The 18,685-nt window shown below is 53.1% G+C and overlaps 1 protein-coding gene across 1 annotated transcript; it reads right to left on the bottom strand.

The window, feature by feature from the left end:
• Positions 1-3,395: 3,395 nt before the first annotated feature.
• PVR (PVR cell adhesion molecule) lies at positions 3,396-18,296 on the bottom strand. Its single transcript, XM_027619780.2, has 8 exons — positions 18,057-18,296; positions 15,121-15,480; positions 11,229-11,531; positions 10,161-10,278; positions 7,703-7,851; positions 6,721-6,849; positions 5,212-5,243; positions 3,396-4,700 (listed from the first exon to the last, which is right to left on the bottom strand). Exons 1-8 carry the CDS (start codon positions 18,118-18,120, stop codon positions 4,629-4,631), a joined length of 1,227 nt encoding a protein of 408 aa, XP_027475581.1. The 5' UTR covers positions 18,121-18,296; the 3' UTR covers positions 3,396-4,628.
• Between the last annotated feature and the right edge of the window lie 389 nt (positions 18,297-18,685).

Genomic DNA, 18,685 nt, shown 5'->3' with positions numbered 1-18,685 from the left:
CCCCGCCCCGCTCCTTGGTTATAAAGTCTCACTTGCCCCTGCTGTGTTCAGAGCTGAGTCTAATCCCCTGCCAGTCCCCACAAGATCCCATTGCTGTAGTTCTATTGAACGGCCCCTCCCCTTGAAGAAAGTCTGCCTTATTGTGCTTTAACGGGGGGCATTAAATAACTGTTTTCTTTAAAAGTTAGGATAGGGGACGCCTCGGTGGCTCAGCTGGTTAAGCGGCTGCCTTCAGCTCAGGTCATGATCCCGGGGTCCTGGGATCGAGCCCCGCCTTGGGTTCCCTGCTCGGCGGGAAGCCTGCTTCTCCCTCTGTCTGCTGCTCCCCCTGCTTGTGTGCTCTCTTTAACAAATAAATAAAATCTTTTTAAAAAGTTAAGACATTATTTTTTTCTTTAAAATTCACCCATCCTTCACTTCATGAATTTAATTGGTTCCTAAAAATTCTGCCCCTAAGAGCTGGGAAATGGAAACATTTTTTTTTCTATAAAAATTTTAAAGTTTTTTTTTAATTGTGGTAAAACTAACACATAAAATTGATCACTTTAACCATATTTTATATTATATTCATTATATTTTTTAGTTTTAGAGGGAGGGAGAGAGAGGGGAAGGGCAGAGGGACAGGGAGAGAATCTCAAGCAGACTCCCCACTGAGCACGGAGCCCCACATGGAGCTCTATCTCACGACCCTGAGATCATGACCTGAGCCAAAACCAAGAGTTAGATGCTTAACCGACTGAGCCACCTAGGCGCCCCTCATTTTAACCATTTTAAAGTGTGCAGTTCAGTGGCATTTAGTACATTCATAGTATTGTGCAACCATCACCCCTATTTCCATTTTTTTTTTTATCATGCCAAAGGGTAACCTTGAACCCATTAAGTGGTCACTCCCTGTCACCTCCTTCCCCCAGGCCCTGGCAACCACTGATCTCTCTTCTGTCTCCACGGGTTTGCCTGCTCTGAACAGTTCCTATAGATGGAATCCTACACTCTGCAGCCTTTCGTGTCTGGCTTCTTTCACTCTTTCGGGGTTCATTCCTCTTGTAGTGTGTGTGCATGCTTCCCTCCTTTTCTCGTGGATAACATTCCACTGTGTGAATAGATCACATTTGGTTTCCCATCCATCTGTTGACGGGCATTTGGGATGTCTCCACCTGTTGGCCATTGGGAACAGTGCTGCTGTGAACCTTCGTGTGCAGGTATTTGAGGACCTAGCTTCAATTTTTCTGGGTACCTGCCTAGAGGTGAAACTGCGGGGTCACCCCCTTTTCACTCGGATTTCAATAGCCCAGGATCCTCAGCCCGAGCCGTCTGCCACCCAGAGGTTTCCAGAACCTTGAAGCTGCTCGAGGTGGGGTAGTATCGGCTTGGAACGCCTCTTCTTCCAAGTCGGAGCAGTGCCCAGGGAGGGTTTGGGCTGTTTTAGTCTTTCCATCAGACCCCCTCCCCTTCCTTGTCCAGGATTGATGATCGTGGTTCTCTCAATCGTGTGTGAAGTTTATACAGCCCCTCCTACACCAAAATTCAGGGTCCACTCTCGACTCTGGCTCTTGTGGAATCCACAGATGCTTCCCTCACTGAAACAAGCGGTCGCATCCATCACTGCCGGGAACAGAGACTTCTATGGGGGCAAGTTGTCAGTATCTATTGCAACAACAGGGGCACATACTCTTTGACTAGCAATTTCATCTCCGGGAGTGTGTCCTACACTCATGGGTCAGCATGACCTGGGGGGAGGGTGACAGTGCACAAGGCCACTCACTACATCACTGTAATGGTAAAGGGGCAGAAATACTACAAACACCTGTCCAATAAGGGGTTGGTTGAAAAAGTCCTGGATGTCCCCCTGTGGAGTACTATGTGGCTTAAAAATTTTTTCTTTAAATATTTTATTTATTTGACAGAGAGCGAGCAAGTGCGCACACACAAGCAGGGGGAATAGGAGAGGGAGAAGCAGGCTCCCTGTTTAGCAGGGAGCCTGATGCGGGGCTCGATCCCAGGACCCTGGGATCAGGACCTGAGCCGAAGGCAGACACCCAACGACTGAGCCACCCACGCGCCCCCCAAATAGTACATTTTAGAGGGGGAATTGTGTCACCACAAGCTTAGTGGCTTCAGACACAAAATTCTTCTCTTACAGCTCCGGAGGTCGGAAGTCCAGAGTCTTACCGGGCTAAAATCAAGGTGTCAGCAGGGCTGGTTCCTGTAGAGGCTCCGGGTGGGGCGAGAATCTGTTCCCTGCCTTTCCAGCTTCTAGAGGTGCTGCCAGCATTCCTTAGCATACAGCCCATCACGTGCCTTTCCTCCTCCTGCTCCCCCCTCCCTCCTCTGAAGTCCTTGCCTCCCTCTTCCCTTTAAAGAACCCTGTGATTACACTGGGCCCACTCGGGTCATCCAGAATAAGCTCCCCGTCTCAAGGTCCTCAACTTAATCACACCCACAAAGTCCTTTCGCTGTATAAATGAACATATCTTATCTACCACTCCTACCAGGATAACCATGGCATTGCTTGTCAGGTGAGGTTATTAATGCACAGAGAACAAATATATATTTTTTCCATACTAAGTAACGTCTCAGACACACCGTTCTGCACCTTACTTTTATTACTAGGGTTTCTGGAAATTCTGAGAGAGGGTCTTCAGTCTTTTTACAAAAAGCCACATAGTGGGGCGCCTGGGTGGCTCAGTCGGTTAAGTGTCTGCCTTCAGCTCAAGTCATGATCCCAGGGTCCTGGGTTCCCCTGCTGCTCCCCCTACTTGTGTGCTGTCAAATAAATAAATAAAATCTTAAAAAAAAATAAGATGTACTATTTGGTGGTTTTTGGCATGTTACATTAATTTTTAAAAATTGTGGGAAAATAGAGATGACAAAAATTGGCCATTTCTGGCGTTTTTAAGTGTACAGTTTTGTGGCCTCAATCACATTCACAAGCTTGTGCAAAACTGGGTATCCGTAAGCAAAAGAATGAAGCTGGACCCTCACCTTATTCTCTATGCGCAAATTAACTCAAAGTGGACCCCTGATGCTTTTTATAACTTTGGATTTGGGGATGTTTATACAGGACCTAGATAAAAATATTAGAGAGAAATCAGATGAGCTCTCCCCAGGGCATCTGAGAAACCTGGGGGCTCACGTCCTTGGGGTCTTCTTTTGCCTTTTTCTAAGTGGGCTCCTTGCCCAGCGTGGGGCTTGAACTCATGACCCTGAGATCAAGACCTGAGCTGAGATCAAGACTCATTTGCTTAACTGGCTGAGCCACCCAGGCGCCCCCCCCCCCCCGCCTTGATTCACGTTCTTGCTCCCACACCCTCTGGTTCTGTCCCACATACTGGAAGTCCACACAAAACTCAGCCCCTCCCCAATTCCTACAAAAGTCCTCCCTTGCACACAGCCACTCAAGGCGTAATAAATTAACTTTATTAATAAAAGACTTGTGGATGGGGATATGGATAAGGGTTTACGTAGCAGCAAGATCTCCCTGACACTGTGCAGCTTGACAGGCCTTGCCACACTCTTGCCCCTCACTCTTCCCACTCTCCCTTCTGTCCAGAACAGATCCCAAGGACTTGTTTTCTCTTGCACAGCAGCTCATGCCTCATGCTCTAGTTTAGCATCCTGGCCCACAGTCTTACTTCCTGCCAAGTACTTCCCCAACAGACGGGTCTTGCTGTAAGAGGAATTCTCGTGCCTGATCCCGAGATCAGAGTCTGTTATAAAGGAAACGGGTCCGTTGCATCTGAACAGCTCTGCCTCCGGGACCTTAGGCTGTATCCTCACTGGTCTGAGGGCCATCCATGTGTCTTGCACAGCTGTGGCTTCTGCTCCCCCAGGACCTCTTCCTCCTTGTTTTTGACACTTTGCTTTCCTTGGTGGGTGACCGGCTCCCATTCTCCGGGGTCCCACCAAGCCCAGCATGTTGGCTACAGATGCTCTCCCAGGACCTGAGTCTTGGCAGAAGGTGCCAGGACCTCACATCCTTCAAGTTCACGTCCACCATTTTTCCTGCTCCTCGAACAGCCCTGAGCAGCTGAGCTCCAGCCTCGGGTTCTCTTCTGGACAAGGGCCGGTGGCTCTTTCTTGTAACCACAGGGATGCCACGGATACATAGATTTAGAAGCTCAAGGCCAGAAAATCAAATTCTTACAAAAATTCTCTGGCAGTTGGAATAGTCTGTGGGGCTCCACCTGGAAACCAAGGCTCAGATGAGCGTCTCTGGTTAGCGAGACTCTGTGTGCTGTCACACATCATCGCCGGGAGAAATCGATACTGTGTGACTGGTAGCTGGTGGCGGGACTCTCCCGGATGGTGCCCCATGTGGCTTTCCACAGGTTAAGGCTTTTCACCTTAACCTCATCTGTTTATTGTAATAAACCGTAACCATGAGCACAATTGCTTTCCCGAGTGCTGCGATTCCTTCCAGCAAATGACTGCACCTGAGAGGGGTCATGGGGGCACCTGAACTTGCACCTCCCGGTGCAATGCAGGGCGGAGGGGACATTCTTGAGGTCTGGCACGAGAAGGGTGGTCAGTCTCTTTGGAGGGAGACTTCATCCCCTGGGGCCAGGGGCCAGCTGCGAGGTCCAGGTCCTCCCCAGCCACAGTGTCTCTCTCCAACAGTCCTGACGTTGTCACCTTTCACTCTCTGTCAGTGGGTCCTGGGTAGACCTGTCATTGACGTCCACAGCCTTATAGGAGGCATACTGGAAGGCAGACATTCAGACTTTAGCCTCAGGGCCCTTCCAAACAGAATCTGCCCACTGGAGCCCAGCGGGCAGGCCTGCCCCCTCCCCTCTCCCTGGAGGTCAGGGCAGCGCTTCCTCAGCTGATCTTAGCCAAAAGGCCCAGAAGTGATTGGGGCAGCATTTCTTAAGGTGTGGTCATGAGTGGGGAGGGGAAGGGGCACCTATGGAAATGCAGATCCCCAGGACCCAGCACAGACCCACCAGACCAGATGCTCATGGGGCAGGGCCTGGGAACCTGCAGTTTTTAAGCAAACTTTTCAGGGGAGTCTGCCCAGCAGGAAAGGTTGGGAACTACGGCTCAAGGCATCTGAAGCAAAGATCCGGGACCTGGCTCCTGATACCGTGCTGGCTTTTGACTAAGTGATGCAGGTGCCCAGAGATGACCGTCCCCTCCTTGGGAATGTCCATGCAATTAGTCTGGGGTTCATGCAGACCCCCACACCCTCCTCAGCCCCACCACCACACTTACGCCATTAGCAGAAGAGCTGTGTTGGTCCTGACCTAGGGAAAGAGGAGGAGAACTTGTCAGGAATGAATGACAATGCCGGACAGCATGACGAGAAGACACATGTGGGTAGCAGAGCCCCTTGAATTCTCAGTCCCAGCTCTGCTATTGACACGGGGGAGCCACTCCCCACAGTGGTTATTTGTAAAACAGGACTGGGGTATGTGCCTCACCCAGCTATTCATGCAGTTACCAAGTATAAATGAATATTTATTTATTCGGCATGGGTTCTGGAACCTGATAGAAGATTTCAAACCCCAGCTCTGTCCTTTAGGAGCTGTGTGACCTCGGGCAATTGACACCTCGTGCCTCAGTTTCCTCAACCATCAGACAGGGATTTATTCAGCAAATAGGCAATGTCTACTTTGTGCCAGCTGCATTCTAGGTGCAGGAGATATAGCTGTGAGCAAAACAGCCCCAAATCCCTGTTCTCATGGAGCTCCTATTAACCATGGTAATCATACTGGCGGCAACAGTAATCAGAGCCTACATACACCTAGTGCGTGGCTTACGATGTGCCAAATGCTGCACTAAGTGCTTCACCTGCACGATCAGGTATGTTTACTCTCATTTCACAGAGGAGGAAACTGAGTCAAAGAGATTAGGTCATTTGCCCTTGATGACAAAATAAAGCAGTAGAATGCAGGCCCAGACACAGGCAGTCAGTCTGGCTCTGGAGATGCCACGCTTGGCACTTCCTCAAGTGCCTCCTTTGTGCCTGGCCCAGTGGTAGGCAGGGCTGGGGACATAGCTGTGACCATGACAGTTCTAGCTCTGTCCTCCTGGGGATCACAGTTCACTGGAGAGACAGACGAGCCCCCACACAGGGGCATGTCCCAGAGTGGGCAAGGGCTGGGGTTGGGAAGCCCAGAGCAGGTGCTTGGCTCACTCTGGGAAATCGGGGAGGGCTTCCTGGAGGAGGCGGCCTCCAGCTGGGACGTGAAGAGGCAGTTTGGTTTAGTGGCTGAGGGAACGAGCTTTGTAGTCCACAGAACTGCCCTCCCACTGGCAGACCTCCTCTCTCCAAGCAAACATTTTCTCCTCTATACAGTGGGGCTCAGTGCCCAGCATGCAGAAAGTCCTCTGCAAAACAGCTTTTCTGCAGCGATTCTTATGAAGCCAAAGCGCTTCACCAGAAGGAGCCGTGGGGAGGGTGGTCTAGGCGGGGGAACCGCCTGTGCGGAGCCCTTCAGTCAAGAGCATCAGGCCCTTAAGAGCTGGGATCAGGGCGCCAGCTGCAGCCCCTCCTCCCTAAACATTTGTAAAAAGGAATCAACGATCCAGTGAACAGGAGTCTCTGAACTTGGTGTCCTCCTGTGTCAGATGGGGGAAGCTCATGGTGCTGAGGATTCAGCGGGAGGCTGCCGTACGCGGGGCTGAGTCTAGATCATAGTAGGTGGCCAAGCATGGTGGCTGTGGTGATGCTCATTCACAGCCAACAGGCAGGAGATATGCCAAAGAGGAGGGACTCACGGGGGCGTCGGAACAACCGGAAATAAATCAGGAACCCCAGCAGGACCAGCCCGACCACGACTCCTACAGTCAGGATAATGATGTTCTCGGTGGACAAGCCTTGTTGTAGCGCCTGGTTGGGAGGTTCTTCTGGAAGAGAAGAAGGAAGCAGGGTTAGGTTCAGAGGCTCCTGGGGTCTTCACCTGCCCCCAAAACATGACTCCTCATCCTTTAAGGAAGTTACGGCTCGGCCTCTCCTGGTCACGGTTCAGGAGGACTTGACTCCACCCTCTGGTTCCTAGGATGGGACTTTGACCCAGGCCTGGCCGATCAGAGCATTCCATTCTCCTTGGCTGTTGTGATAGATTCACGGGGGTGCCAGGACCCCAGCTGAGCCAATGACACTCAGCCCTGGGACTTTGGCTAGAGCTACTGAAAGTGGTGTATTCTTGCCCCTGGGATTCCTAAACAGGTGAGACAGGAGGCTGTAACTGCCGAGGGACATCTCACCTCCCTGAGAACACAGAGAAAAGCAGAGACAAGAGATGGAAAGGAAAGTTCCTGGGTTTCATGGCTGGAGCATCGGGATCCAACCCTACCTGAAGGTGCATTTTCAATAAAGTCCCGTTTTTTGCTTAGATTATTTTGAGTTGTGCTTCTATCCTTTGCAATTGATAGAGACTACTGCCTCAGATGCTTGGAAAGGCCTGAGTCCCTTGGGGCAAGCCTCACACAGCTACCCAAGCCTGGGTTTGCAGAGGGGGTGTATCCAGGGGGCTGCACAATAGTTCCAATGGTACAGATGGTGAGTTAACAGAGAGTAGAGCTGACTCCACTGGTCCTTTCATGAGGGGGGTTAGGGGAAGGATGGGAATCAGAAAGCATTCTTGTGTCTGAGGACTCCCTTAACCAAGAACCACCTCCTAACTCCTCCCTCAGAGGGAATCCTGCTGTGACCCCCCCTTTCGGTCCTTCTATCCTTGCCACCCAAGGGGCTCCTCACCTCTGACCAGGATGTTCAGTTCTGCCTGGCCAGTCCCTAGCGCGTTGGTGACACGGCAGATGAATGTCGTGTTGATGGACGCGTCCACGGTCTGGATCAGGAGCTGAGAGCCCTGGGCCACAGCAGAAGGCGGCAGGGGCCCCTTGGTCCTGGGAGAGACAGATGGGGGAGGAAGCGGCAGGTGTGAACTCTCACTGTACACGCATGCCATCTCCGACCTTAGCTGAGAGCAGCCCTGGAATTTCCCAACCCTTCCTCTCACACCCACATCCCACTTAACAGCAGGTGCCATCCACCCCAACTCCAAAACCTCTCCAGACTCTGACCGCTCCACAAGGCCTCCCCGGCCACCACCCCAGGCTGATCCCCCTGCTCCTGGGCCTACGGGGCTCCCTGCCTCCACGCCACCCCACACTCCACTCTGTTCCCACAGGCAGTGGCTGGAGAGATCTTGTTAGAACTAACTTGTTCACATCCCTTCACTGTTCAGAGCCCTCCCGTGGCTCCCGCCTCACTCAGCATAAACCCAAAGTGCTTACGCAGCCACAGACCCCACGCGCTGGCTGCAGATACCACGGACCCCAGGCTGTGACTCTCCCCTCTGCTCTGTGTCCACGGTGGCCTCCTTGCTGATCTTCGAACACTCCAGTTAGGCTCCCACCTCAGGGTCTCTGCACATGCTGTTCCCTCTGCCCGGAATGCTCTTCCCCTGGGTACGCACCCAGCTCATCCTCCCTTCCTTCAGGCCTCTGCTCAGATGTCACCTTAGCGACACCTTTCTTGGCCACCCGATTTTAACTGCAGCGCGCCCCCACCCTCTGCTTTACCTCTTCCGCAGCGTTTATCCCGTTATCCCATCTGACGCACCATGGACTTCACAGCGTTTTGTTTCTTGTTTCCCTCTTCCACTAGAGTGGAAGCACCAGGAGGGGAGGGAACCTGGTCTGTTTTATTTACCGGGGCACGTTGGCCCGTGCGATCCGGCACACAGCGCACAGTCAAAAACGCTTCGGTTTAGTGGACAGAGAAGACGCAAGCATGGGGTTCTGGGGGTCCTGCAGAGCCGGCACGGAAACCCAGCCCTGCGGCTCACGAGCCTGGATCACGGTGCTTTGAGGCAGGACAAGGAGAGGCGTCTGCCAACGCCACTGGAAAACCTTTGACCGCGATTCCTTTGACTGACCGTAGAGACCCGGCTGTGGCTATCCACAGAGGTGGCCGGTGGGGGATGGGCGCCACCGTGGCATCTGCGTGGTTGCAAGCGGGGACGCGAGCCCCGTATCCCACGTCTGGGGTTAGTTAAGTAACTGATGGCATGCGCACTGGATGGAATGGGATCCCAGCAGCACCGAAAAGGGGGCTGTGGGGACTCTGACGTGCATAACAGGTAGAAGACAGATGGATGGGGAGAGGGATGGACCGATGGATGTGACTGGGCAAATCCAGTAAAAGGTGAGCAGGAGAATCCACAGGGTGGGTTCTCGAGTGCCCGCTGGGAAAGTCTTACATCTTTTCTGTACGTCTACAGATCCGCCTGAGGAACTGTTGGGGGAAGTGGGGGTGGGGACCTACGTGCTGTGATGTGGGAAGGCGATCCTAAGACAGAGGCAAAGTTTCAAAATGGTGCCCACGGCACAGCTTTTGTTGAGAAGCGTAGAGAATAAAAGGTGGGAGGGGTATATAACAAAGGGTAACGGTGGGTATTTATGGACACTTGACTTTGTCTTATTTTCTTCTTTTTGCTCATAACTGGATTGTCTAAAGTTTCTACAATGGCCACAGGTTATTTTGTAATAAGAACAAAAGCCTGATACAAATTACGTAAAACAATCAATCCCTTTGCCTTTTTCCTTCCCCCCTCTTCAGCCTAGCCTTGCTATGAATTTGAGGAAATCTGAGTGCTCTGCACCTCAGCTTCCTCATCTAGAGAATGGTGACAGCACCCGCTCCGTCAGAAGTGACTGAGTGGGTTACATGAGGTGACCGGGCAGGTGGCGCAGCTCAGAGGTTAAGAGGATCAATTTGGAGCCACTTGGGTGCCCTTGTGGCAGTGGGAGCCGCGCAGATGGGTTCCTGCTGGGGCCCAACCTATCTTCGACCCCGGGCACAGTGACGGTGCTGCCTGTGCCCGGAGCGTGGGGGTCACACGGGATGAGGTGACCACCGACCCGCACACAGCAGACAACCAAAAACAGCAGGTGTAATGGTGAACCTGAACTAAACCTCATAAACTGTGCATACAAGACAGAAAATTTTACTGGGGCCTAAATTCAACTTCTCTCTTTGCACTTTCTTGTACCTGTCTCCTCCCTCAGATCCAAGAGTCCGGGCCCCCAGCCCCTCCTCCCTCAGACCCAGGAATCTAGACTCCCACCCCCTCCTCCCTCAGACCCAGGAGTCCAGGCCCCCAGCCCCCTCCTCTCTCAGACTCGGGAGTCCAGGACCACCCCGGACTCACGTGCTCCAGTCATAGCCTGTGGGCTCCGGTTTGCTGCGGACGTCACAGCTCAGGGTGGCCTCGCTGCGGCCGAGGTACCAGTTGTCATCGTAGCCGGAGATGGAGACCTCGGGGGGGTCTGGAGGAAACAGACACACAGGCTCAGAGACAGGGACCCTTCACAGGGGCCTAAAGTTAACGTGGGATCATGTCATAATGAGAAAAGGCCTCAATGGGTTTTCAGGAACAGCCCAAGACAGAGAGGCCCGTGAGGAGTCTGGGGCAATGGATTCCCCCAGAGAACAGAAGGCCAGAAGTCCTCGGCATGGTGGGAGGTAGCAGGGTGCTGAGAAGGCTTCTGGGGACCTGTTTCTCTCTAGTCATTTTCCTGGGTAGCCAGGTCCTGGCATGCCATGGGTGTCCTCTTAGAAAAGGCCTTTTAGACACCCATAACACACAGGAGCATATTCAGGGCTCTGACAAGTCCTGCTGGGAAGAATCCTGGATGGCCCTGCTTCAGCTGCTGTTGATCCATCCCAAATGCGATCGACAGGGAAGACTTTCCAAAGTTCTAATGGGGAAGGCCAATGAGACAGAGTGTTTTTTTATGGAGAGGAGCCAGTGTTGATCCCCTCCTCCCTCAGACCCAGTGGCCATGTTGAGGGTGTCCAGGGTAGACAGTGCCTGAGGGAATCAGTGTAGCACCTGCCCAGGAGGCAATATTCAGACACCCAGTGTAGACGATGGTAAGGCAGTGCAGCAAATGGACAAGGGAGTTGTAGACAATGCAGGAAACAGCGTAGCAATGTGGGCAAGGCCAGTGTAGACAGCTGCCTAGGGAAGCAGGTGGATGCAGTGTGTGTAGGCCATGTTCAAGGGAGCTGGGAGAGACAGTGTGGGGTGTCAGTGTAGACAGAGGCCAGGAGGGCCAGGGGAGACAAGCCGGGCTGCAGCATTGACTGTGGCCTCAGAAGCTGGTACAGACAATAAAGGACAGTATTTGTGGTCCAGGGGGCCCCATGTACACAAGGTGGGGTGGGGACGGTTGGGGAGTGGTCCCCGTCCTTGCTCACATTTGGGTGCACTCACAAGGCACGGCGAGAGTCATGGTCAGCAGGACGGGCTCCTCGAAGCTCTCATGTTCCACTTTGCAGGTAACAGTCCTGCCATCTGTCTGGCTTGAGGGTGTTAGGCTTAAGAGGCTGATGACGGTGAATGTGCCGGGCAGGTGTCCTGGCACCTGGCTCTCATTGGCCTTCCCATCCAGCTGTGACCAGGAGATCCGTGCGGGTGGGCGACCTTCACTGGAGACGCAGGAGGCCACAAGCACAGGCCCCGGGCTGAGCAGGCTGAGCGGGACCTCCTGGGTCTCAGCCTTGTTCTCCGGCTGGGCTGTGGACAGGAGCAAAAGGGACCAGTCAGTCCCCGCCTGCAGTCTTTCAACAAACAGCGCAGCAGCAGAACGGGGCAACCCGGAGGACCGGGTTCAAATCCCAGCTCTGTCCCTAAGCCCTTGGGTGGCTTTGGGCACGTCTGTGCTCAGTTTCTTTGTCTGTCAATGGGAGATAATGATAGGATCCCAGGCAATGAGAATATGCAACTAAAGCTCCTAAAATGGTACTTGGCGCATAAGAAGTGCTCAGTAAATGCTACTATTATCATTGGGAATTGAATACATTGCCTGGCTGGAGGATGGGCAATGTCGGGGACCCAGCAATGCCCGAGGCAGCCCCAGCCCTGCCGTCAGAGGGTATACAGTCCAAGGGGAAGACAGATTTCCCCAGAAAGTCGCAACCCAGAGGGGGCAAGGCTGGGATGGGAGAGCCCAGAAGGGGTGCCCCAGTGCTGGGGGAGTGATGAAGGAGGGCTTCATGGAGGAGAGGAGGTCTGAGCAGTGCTCTGGAAGTTGAGAAGGGGAGGCAGGCTTGAGGTCACACAGTTCTTTGGGACAGAGCTGGGCTTTCACAGGAGGTCTGACTCCAAACCCATCTGTGACCATCTCTTGTTCATTATTCTGGTGATTCCCAAACCTGGGGCTCTGCTTAGTTCCTTCCTCATTATTACTTGTTAGTGTAGCGTCATTATGGACTGGAGATTTCCCTTAAATTTGACTCACTGGTTGTGGGTTTGTTTTGCGGGGGGTAAAATACTGGTAGTTTTAATTTTACATAAAATTTCCAAAACAATGGTTACACAATATACTAGGCAACTGCAATGAATAGGTTATTCATGGAAATTTTAAGTTAAAATCAGCTTCTAAATTTAAATTAGTCATCTCCGGCTAATGAAGAGAAAAAGAAATCACAGGTGCTGGGAATAATCTAGTAGATTATCTAGTTTTCCACATCTGTTAAAGCAAATTCACTCGATCACTTGGGCTTAAGGTCAATTTATTTTGCTTTTCCTGACTTGTACTTCACTTGGCACGTGATGGATTTCACAGCTGAACTCAGTATTAAAACTACAGCCAAATGCGCTTTTCAACACATTATTTTATAATTTGCAAAACGCCATTCAATTTTATTCACAGTGTACCAGCGAGGAGGCAGCAGAGAATTTGACTCTCTGGGATAGATGCTCCCTCCCAGCCCTGCCTAACTGATGAATATTTTAAAAGGCATGGCATAAAATCTCAGCTTTCCCTTTCTTTGGGTCTCATCATCTTTTACAAAAATAAAACAAAAGACATAGGCAAGGCTTAAGGACTGGCTGCCATTCAACACCTTTCTTTCTAATTAATGTACAGTAGAGGAGGGTTGGTCCAGGTCTATCTATGTTGGCAAGGAACTGGGGAGGGATTCATTCCAGACGTGAAAAGCTGTGTTTCCAGCTGCTTCTGATTCACCTAAGGGATCATGGTAGATGCTCCAGAAGGTGGCCTACAGTCCAAGGGAAGCTCTCACAAAGTAAAGAGGTGGATTAATTTTTTTTTCATCTGCTGCTCCATATTTCCCAGTTGTTCCTAAGATACCCAGAATGCTGACATTCTGAGCCCCACCAACATCTCCTATCATGATGGTCTATTCAGGTTCATGGCCAGCGCTCCACGATGCCTCCAAAAGGGACATTTACTCTGGTTCTCCCGCTATGGTGGTCTTGGGGTCTGCGGCCTACTCTAAAGCAGTCAGGAATGGTCCAGGCCCCAGGGCTAGACCCTCTCTGCTCTTGTACTACCTGGCTTGGTAGATTGCTATCAGAGGCGTCCCGTCCGGGAGTAACCAGAGTGCTCGATTCAGATTTTGATAATGAAATTGTTCTGGTGCCAATCATCTGGCCACAGTGTTAGGATGACTTGTTCAGATTCCTTTGAAATCAGGTAGCGCCTGATCATCTCCTAGTAGCATGGGTCCAACCTGTTTCTGCTCTACTAAAAAAAATTTTTTTTTTTTTTTGAGAGAGAAAGAGAATGGGCATAGGTGAGGGCTTGAGCAGGGATGGGGCAGGGGCTGAAGGAAAGAGAGAATCCCAAGCAGGCTCCGTGCCCAGCATGGAGCCCGACGCTGGGCTCGATCTCACGACCCTGAGAGCATGACCTGAGCCAAAATCAAGAGTCGGAAGCTCCAACCGACTAAGCCACCCAGGCGCCCCCTCTGCTCTACTAAATTTCTGGCTGCAGCCAGAGAAGATGATATCTCAGCTGCAGAGATCTCAAACTGCAATTTTTTCCACCTTTCCAATTGGTCTTGCTTGCTCTCTTGGGTGGTCCTGGTCACACATCTAACCACGACGGAAGTACCATGTAACCTTTTAAGAGCTTCCCCCGCACCTGGGACAGCTGCACCTTCAGTGTGAAGTGGGCCACTGAGATCCACCAAAACAACTTTGAAGCCCCGCTAACAGGAAAGTCAGCACAGCCTCCTTGAATCCAGCGCCGGTGAGGCTAGATGCCGGGAACCCGCTCCCCGCCCCCGCCCCCTCAGCCGGGGCCACTCACTGGTTCTGTGTTACTCTCATCCTGAAGACCTGAAGTCCCAGATTTGCTGAAATGACAAGTGCTGCCTTTGGCTGGGTGCTGTGGGCACCATTCCAAGCACTTAATAGTGCAGGAGTCAGTCCTGTAAGGGCCTGGATCAGTTCCTGGCATGCACTCAAACACAGGAACGGTGAGTCAACTCTTACTAATCCTCAGAGGGATCTCCACTTCACAGAGACTTACTCAGTTTCAAAGAGGAAATGTTCTCAGGAACATGAACCATGCGTCCATGGCAATGCCTGGGAGGGCATTTGGGCCACCGCTGGGGAAAGCCTCCTCTGCTGGGAATCAGAATCACCCTCCTTGGGCGCCTGGGTGGCTCAGATGGTTAAGCGTCTGCCTTCGGCTCAGGTCATGATCCCAGGGTCTTGGGATCGAGTCCCGCATCGGGCTCCCTGCTCCTTGGGAGCCTGCTTCTCCCTCTGCCTCTCTCTCTCTCTCTCTCTCTCATGAATAAATAAATAAAATCTTAAAAAAAAAAAAAAGAATCGCCCTCCTTCCCGTCTATTTCAACTCTCCCTTCCTTACCAAAAGGAGTAACAATGATTGACAGCCTTTAGGAGCTCACAGGGGCCTCTGTTCTAAGGTTCAGCTGGATAAACTCCCGAGACCCTCGGGATAGCTTTCTGAGGGCAGCACTCCTGTTACTAACCGTATTTTACAGGCGAGGAAAGGAGAATCTGAGATGAAAGCATTTGCCAAGCTGGTGGTAGCCACCTGGGAGGCAAACCCTGGCCTCCGTGCTTCCCAGGTCCCCGGGGAGGATTCTCCCTGCCCCCCGCTTCTACCCGCCCCCACCCCCATGCTCTGCCCTCAGTCTGCAAGATCTTAACCTTACTCTCCAGGATCCCAACTCTGTTCCTAGCCTCCAGCCCCTTCCGCCGCTATCATTGCCCCATCTCCTCCTTTTGTCCCCACAGAATCTCCCCGCTCCACCCCTGCGCCTCCTCCTCCCCCAGCGCCCCCCCCCCCCCCGCAGCTCCCTTCTGTCCCCCCTCCTCTGCTCACCGAGCACGCGGAGCCAGGTGCTGGCGCTCCTGCTGCCCTCGGGGAACATGGCGAAGCGGCAGGTGTAGTTGGCTTCATCCTCGGTGCGCAGGTCCCGCAGGACCAGCGACCCGTCCCGCAGCTCCTCGCCCGGCCTGGCAGCCACGAACTCCAACCGGCCGGGCTCGGGGAAGCTGGGACCCTGCGTGGGGTGGAAGACCGCCACGTTGACGTCGGTCCCCGCCGCATCCCGCTGTGTCCACGTCACCTGCGTCACGCGCACCCCGTGCTCCAGCGGCGGCAGTCGGCACGGCAGCTCGACCGTGGCGCCCAGGAGGCCGCGCACCTGCGTGGGCGCCAGCACGCGGACCGTCCCGGGCCCTGAGGGGAAAGGCGGGGCGGGTCAGACCCGGGCGTCCGCGGGTCTGGATGCCGAGGGGCGCCCGGGAGGCCCTTCCGGGGCTGGACCCGGTCTGCGGTTACCGGCGTCCGGCGTCCGCGCAGCTTCGCTGGGCTGTGATTACCGTATTTCCCCATTGGTGCTTTAAACTGTGGTCAGTACTGTGGTTAAAAACTTGAATCTGTCATTTAAACCATTTTAAAGCGCACAGTTCCGTGGCATTACGTTGTGTATGTAACTATCACCACTATCTAGTTCCAGAACGTTTTCATCAGCCCAGTGTCAGCACCTCTGACTGAGGGGTGGGAAAAGGGGCAGAAATTCTAAGTCTTAGGATCCATGAACTATGGTATTACTATTATTATCATTATTTTTACTATGCATGGACCCCGACTGGGAGAAGGTTTGTAGGGGATCCTGGCACAAGAAGCGAGGCGATTATAACCCAAGGATTTTGGATCCCTTCCGACCTCTGCTGTGAGGCTTCAGGCAGGTTACTTAACCTCTCCGATTCTTTTTCCTAGTTTGTAACGTGGGACTAATAACAGTTAACACTCACAGGCTGTTCTGAGTGCTTCACACATTTCTCAGCACTTAGTCCTTAAACAGCTCCTTGAAGCAAGCACTACTACCACCAGCTCCACTTTATAGATGGGGAAACCAAGGCGGAGGGTTGTTTGCCGGTTGTTTGCTCCAAGTCACAGAGAGGGTAAATGGCAGAAGAGGGATTTGAACCCTGTGGTCTGCACTCAGGAGTCCTGACCTCTAACCCAGCAGGCTCCATATTAAAATCTTTCAGCCTCAGGCCTCAGCACATAGTAGGTCCTCGATATGTCCTGGCTCTTACTGCTATAAACAAACACAATGCTATCCATTCTTATTATTAATAATAAAGATAGTGGAGAAGGTGGGAAGGAGGTAAGTTCTTTGAACCCCGGTACTGCTACTCAGCAGCTTGAGTCTGGGTGTAGGGGTTTCACTCCTCTGAGCCTCAGTCTTGCCATCTGTAAACTGCGGGTGGTTACGGCATAATAGGGTGGCTGGGTGAACGAGGTGATGAAATCTACGTAGAGGGTTTAGCGTGTGCCAACAACTCTGTCAAGATGAATATTATTGTGTTATGAGGAAGGGGAAGCTGGGAGGTAGCGGGCCGGGGTGCTAGGAGCGTGCTGTGTGGAGGAGGCAGGGTTTGGACACAGGCAATCGGGGAGTGGTGAGCATGCTAGCGTGGGTTTGAATGCTCACTCTGCCACTGATGTGCTGCGTGGCTCTAGGCATGCGGGGCTCCTTCTCTGGTGTTTTCGTCCACCAGACGGCAGGTCTCCTCCCTGGCAACCTTCATGGTTGCCATGAAGATGACATTGGGTGAAGTTTAACGGCCACACTCAGGTGCCTTCTCTGTGCCAGACACTGAGCTGTTTCCTTACAAGTGGCCTCCTGCAACCCTCTCCATGGCCCCATGAGATGTGCACTCATATTTTCATCCCAACTGGACAGAGAGGTCAAGCGCACCTCTGAAGGTCAAGCCACTTGCCTAGGTCTACCCTGCGCCCTGGCTCCTGGGCACCAGGCTCTAATGTCCTGGTAGAGGGGGCTCTGTCCGCTATTTTGGTTCACGCACTGGACCTGCTACTTCTTGCTGGTGCCTTGGGCAAGTCGCTTCCCTTCTCTGTGCCTCTGTCTCCTCATCTGTAAACGGAGGTTACAGTAGGACCCATAGTGGGAATCTCCTTAAGAGGTTTGAGTTGGTGGCCCTCCGTGAACTCCTCAAGCCTCAGGCCCCTCTTTTCTGGAGAAGTGCTTGGTGTTCTTGGAATCACCTTTTGGGAAATGAGATGAGCGACTGTGGCTTCCCCAAGTCTGCGTTCGGTATTAATAATGTTCATATGAATTATCATTATCATTATTGTTCTTACTGAGTGCATCCGACTTTGCTCAGCATCCTCCCAAGACACAGTCTTACAAGGTAGGTAGAATCTCCACTCCACCTCCCCCCACCATCCACAACACATTTTAGGGAAACAGAGAGTTTAGGAAACTCTCCTGAGCTCACACAGGTATTAAATGCCAAAAGCTCATTTGAAACCAGGGCCGTCTGACTTCAGAGCTGTATCCCCAGGGCCTGGAACACTGCCCGACACATAGTAAACGAGTGTGGGATGAACGCATGCATGCGTGAAGGAATGAATGGCCATGCTCTTAGAGCCACACATTTGGGGTCAGAAGGGGGAATGGGTTGTGTGCCCCGCCCTCTTGACCCGGCCCCTTAAAGCGTTCTCTGACGAGGTCAGCGGGCACAGCCTGTTGGGGTGTGGCCGCAGCGAGCAGGAGCGGGAGGTGAGGTGTCTGGGCATGAATCATTCATGCTCGGCTGTGGGCTAGGACTTTCCTAGACTACGGCTGGCTCTACCCGCAGGGACTCTGGCAGCTTTCTGGGAGGCTGAGCCTCCGCCCCGTTCGTTCCTCCAGCCCCCGGGGAGGCCGACCATCCTGCCAGTGCGGAGGGAGAGGGGCAGCAGCGGCCGCCGCACCGCGGGGGTGGAAGGGTGTCACTCACCGGCTTCCGTGGGCACCCAGGGCAGCGACAGCACAATCAGCCGCAGCAGCAGCGGCCACACCATCCTCGGTTCCTCCCGGCAGCTGGGTCGCCGCTCCCGACGAGCCTCCTCCCTGGTCGGCTGGGCTCGTTCTCCCTCGGCCGCGGCCGCCGCCGCCTCCCAGGATATGCAGCCTTGAACCCGCGGCGGCCCAGCGGCAGTAGCGACCAGGCGCGCGGGAAGCTGCTGTATCACCACCCGCGGCCGGGGGAGTGGGCGGGGCGCGGCTGCCTCCGCGCCTGCGCGCCGCCGGAGAGACCCGCCCAGGCTGCCCGGGACCTAGCGGGGGCTTTCTTCTTTCTCCGTGACGTGTGAACAAGCACAGTGTTGTATTAATCTCGGGTGTACGGTATAGGGATTCAACACTTCTATACGTTTCTTGGTGCTCACCGCAACAAGTGTACTCTTAAGCCCCCTCACCTGTTTTTCCCATTCCCCCTCCCCCCACCTCCCCTCTGACAGCCCCCAGTTCCTTCTCTGTATTTAAGGGCCTGTCTCTTCCCTCCCCGCTACCTGGGTTCTGTTTCTTTTTTTTTTTCCTTTTTTTTTTTTTTTAAAGATTTTATTTATTCATTTGAGAGAGAGAATG

This window comes from Zalophus californianus, chromosome 17, assembly GCF_009762305.2.
Source record: "Zalophus californianus isolate mZalCal1 chromosome 17, mZalCal1.pri.v2, whole genome shotgun sequence".
Classification (NCBI taxonomy): domain Eukaryota; kingdom Metazoa; phylum Chordata; class Mammalia; order Carnivora; family Otariidae; genus Zalophus; species Zalophus californianus.
The sequence above is the reverse complement of the archived record's forward strand: the minus strand, read 5'-3'. Positions and strand labels throughout refer to the sequence as shown.

Bases quoted from the DNA above. Each gene is read 5' to 3' on its own strand.
- PVR (XM_027619780.2), bottom strand. From the start codon at position 18,120: ATGGTGTGGCCGCTGCTGCTGCGGCTGATTGTGCTGTCGCTGCCCTGG. The intron at 7,852-10,160 runs GTGAGTCCGGGG...TGTCTCTCCCAG, and splicing joins ACAGGCTATGACTGGAGCAC to GACCAAGGGGCCCCTGCCGC. The intron at 5,244-6,720 runs GTGAGTCCCTCC...CTCTTTCCCTAG, and splicing joins CCGGTTGTTCCGACGCCCCC to GTCAGGACCAACACAGCTCT.